Source organism: Elephantulus edwardii, unplaced genomic scaffold (genome assembly GCF_000299155.1).
Source record: "Elephantulus edwardii isolate Elephantulus edwardi_28Jun2011 unplaced genomic scaffold, EleEdw1.0 scaffold00032, whole genome shotgun sequence".
NCBI lineage: Eukaryota > Metazoa > Chordata > Mammalia > Macroscelidea > Macroscelididae > Elephantulus > Elephantulus edwardii.
Genome location: NW_006399782.1, coordinates 22,017,158 through 22,020,980, shown reverse-complemented (window position 1 = coordinate 22,020,980; position 3,823 = coordinate 22,017,158). Strand labels below are relative to the sequence as shown.

The 3,823-nt window shown below is 34.3% G+C and overlaps 1 protein-coding gene across 1 annotated transcript in view; it reads left to right on the top strand.

The window, feature by feature from the left end:
* Nucleotides 1-1,472: 1,472 nt before the first annotated feature.
* The window catches only part of ATP6V1A (ATPase, H+ transporting, lysosomal 70kDa, V1 subunit A), a 40,598-nt gene continuing 38,247 nt past the window's right edge, over nt 1,473-3,823 (top strand). The window contains exons 1-2 of the mRNA XM_006884277.1: nt 1,473-1,558; nt 3,534-3,662. Of these exons, the coding sequence (XP_006884339.1) occupies nt 1,474-1,558; nt 3,534-3,662 (214 nt within the window). The 5' untranslated portion in view covers nt 1,473. The remainder of the gene's footprint in view (nt 1,559-3,533; nt 3,663-3,823) is intronic.

Genomic DNA, 3,823 nt, shown 5'->3' with positions numbered 1-3,823 from the left:
ATTTTTCAGTTGGGTTATTTACCTTTATCTTGTGGTGCAAAATTTAACAGAATAGCAAACATCAAAGACTGGCGAGGCTTAGAGAAACTGGAACCCTTATTCACTCTTGGTGGGAGTATAAAATGATGCAATCACTATTAAAGATAGTATGGCCTTTTTTCTCAAAAAGTTGCAAATAGAAATACCATTTGACCCAGCAGTTCTACTACTGGGAATATAACCTAAAGAAACCTTTACTGCCACCTAAGCAGATATGTGCACACCCATTTTTATCATGGCTTTGTTCACCATAGCAAAGAGTTGGAAGCAACCCATGTGTCCATCAACAAATGAATGGTAGAGAAGCTGTGGTATATTCACACAGTAGAATACTATACTGCATTGAAAAACAAGGAAGTCATGAAATACAGAAAATGGATCACCCTGGAGGACATTATGCTGAGTGAAATATCTCAGTCACAAAAGGATAAATACTGCATAGTGCCACTGTTGTAAAATGGTGCTGACATTGGCATTGAGGGGAGACTGAGAAAGATGGGATAAATAATGTATACTACATTGAAGCAGATGAGGGAGAGAACTATTTAAAAGGGATATAGGATTTGTTATTGTCAGGACAGGAGTCCAGAACTACAGCTATATAGTGGAGTGGATTTGGGGGAAGGGATTGTATGACAATGAAATAATTTTTCTTTTACTTTTCAAAGAGAAGAGGGAATAAGGGAGTAAGGGTGGTCAGGGAGAAAAGTTCAACAGTGAGTAAATGGAAATCCAAAGTCTTGGTAAAGTTTCATTAAAATTAATTTTAAAAAAGGAAAAATATTTGTGAAATAATTTGGTGACTTTGTAATACCTTGCAGACTCTAAGAACGGAAGATTTTTTTTTCTTTAGAAGAGAGAAAGTTTTAAAAACATGTTGAATATGTAATTGATTAACTGATGAAATGTGTTTTGGTAAAACACAGAACAGGAGGATTAGGAAAAGAAGCTTCAAGAAGGAAGTGAATTTTGAGCGAATGTATAGGCGAAGAGCTCTCCAGCAAAGGGAACAGCACATTTAGGGGCCCTGAGGCAAAATGTGCCTGTGTTTTTGAGACATGGCAAAAAAGTTTACTATGTATAGGCAGAATGATTGATGGCAAGAGTAGTTGGAGGAGAGCTCCAAGATAAAGGAAGCCTTATGATATAGCACTGAATTAGCCATAGAAAAAATTTTATTAAGCCTTAATATTTCTTATGAAATGCCTTTAATTTTTATTTATATATATTTATATATATATATAATTCTGAATGTTAATATACAGCAGGAAAGGTAACTTCTAACCTAATTTTAAGGATTTTATATTTTACTTTTAACATGTGATAAAATACCAAGAATACACTGAAGATGAGAGTTGACTACTCATTAATTCTATTGCTTTGTGGTTTGTAATAATGTTCTTTTTTTAAAAATAAATTTTAGGTGAAATAGGCATGATGGATTTTTCCAAGCTACCCAAAATACGTGATGAAGATAAAGAAAGCACATTTGGTTATGTCCATGGGGTCTCGGGGCCTGGTAAGTAATACAATAGTATGCATGTCTACATTCAGCTGATGATCAGGATGTCTTTTCACGTTTTGGCAAGGAATACTAAATTCTTATTTAATAGCATAACTCTTCTCAGTCCTTTAAAAAGATCCCATGACTTCTTTTAAGACATGTATAATGAAGTCTCATCTAGCAATGATTATCTAAATTTGATAATTATTTTGGATACTTCTTTGTAACTGTCTGTTTATTTTTCTCTTAGACTCTGAAAAACTTATAGATATGTAATTTATATTCAGAGTTTTGCCTATAGGTCTCAGGGGTTTTTTTTTTGGTTGCTGTTAAATTTGGGGTGAGCTATATACATTTCATGAATTTCATAGCTGTTAATACCCTATGTCTTATAGATGATAGGCATTTAATAAGTATCTTTTAAATTGTCTCTATAAAATTTCTTAGCAATACCGTTGGATCTGTGAATATATAAACCCTTTTGAATGGTCACTTTAGATATCATATAACCAGCTACCGATGAAAAGAATTCTTATTATATGAGCCTGGTAATGAAAATAGATTTCAGCTTTATCCTGGCACAACTTGAATTACTGCTTTTGAAATAATAATTCTCATTCTAGTACTCATTTGTTATTCCAGACTCCCACTGCAAAATGAGTTTATCAGTTTATAGCAGGTAAAATCTGATGGTTAATTTGTAATTCTTTGTGTCTTAGTCTTTTCTTTATTCTAGCTATAGTGGAGGTGGTGATTTGTGTATTCATACAAATGCAGACTGTCAGTGACACTGCCTTTTATTTCCTGCATTCATAATTCTATTATGCTAAGGTTAGTAGCAGACCAGATACAAGAAGGCAGAAGTCAACATTGTCTCAAATGTTTGATCTTCTGTACCACTCCATGATTTGGGACATGATCTCTTCCTCCTTCATTCAGTTCCCCCACTCCTCTATTTCCCTTGGGTTCAGTGGTTTGCTGGAAGATCACACAGAGACTCAGAACCATCAGGAGAATGACTCATATGGCTGTGGGTGATGCAGGCTCTGATGTTGCAGAGACTGGTGAGCAATGCAGACTGTCAATTGTGATGCACCTGGATACCTTGTTCAGAAAAGAGAGTGTTCCAAAAGAGAGAGAATTGACCTCCTGTGAACTTATGTAGGCCTTTCATAGGGTGGGACTTGTATTTCACCCTTATCCTATCTCCTTAATAAAATAAATATTTCATCACAAAATAAACAGTTAATCAATGGCTAGGAAAGACATTTTAAACAATAAACCTTTGACAACAAACCTTCTTTTTCTAGATATTTTAGTTCTTTAATTTTGCTTCAGAGGCCATATTCTGTTGCTTTAAACTTGAGCAGACATTAGTAGAGTTTTTTTTCCCCTGTAGAAGACCAAAACAAAATCCTGAAACAAACGTATTTCCATTAAGTTGACACTCTTAGGATAGGGTAGAATACCCCACAGCGTTTACAAGGCTGTACACCTTCATATAAGCAGGTTGCTTCTGTAAAAAAAATAATCTTCTAAAACTTGTAGTAAACTACTTCTGGAATGTATTTATAATTTTGACTGTTGTTTAAATATATATGATGTGTGTATGTATATATTTATATATCTTGAGGTTAAAAATTTTATTTTGTATATTCATTTATATTTGTTGTGACATTGAGTTGATTCTGACATGTAGTGATATCATTTGACAGAGTAAGACTACCTTCTGAGATTTCCAGGTCTGCTTTTAAAGAGCCACTGTTAGATTTGAACTTCTGACCTTTTGGTTAGCAGCCAGGCACTGAACTATTGCATCACTATAGCCTATACTGAGAATGGATCTCTATGTGAAACTGTATGGGGTAGTTCATGATGGGTGTTTTTATTTACTTAGGAATGATGAGAGGCATATTTAATTTACTGTACATTTTAATTGTTAACATTTGCAGAGTATTATAGTCTTAAGTCACCTTCTGTTTTTTTATAGTGGTTACAGCTTGTGATATGGCAGGTGCAGCCATGTATGAACTGGTGAGAGTGGGCCACAGTGAATTGGTTGGAGAGATTATTCGATTGGAGGGTGACATGGCTACTATCCAGGTGTATGAAGAAACTTGTATCCTTTTTTATTCATTTTCCTACCACTTTCTGCATGTCACAGTCTAAAGATTAAAAATTGAAAAGTATCTATGGGGGAGAGAATAGTCTAAAAGTATTATATTTTAGGGCATTATTTTTATCGTAGGAGTATGCAATGAGGGTTGTAGAGTGGATTAT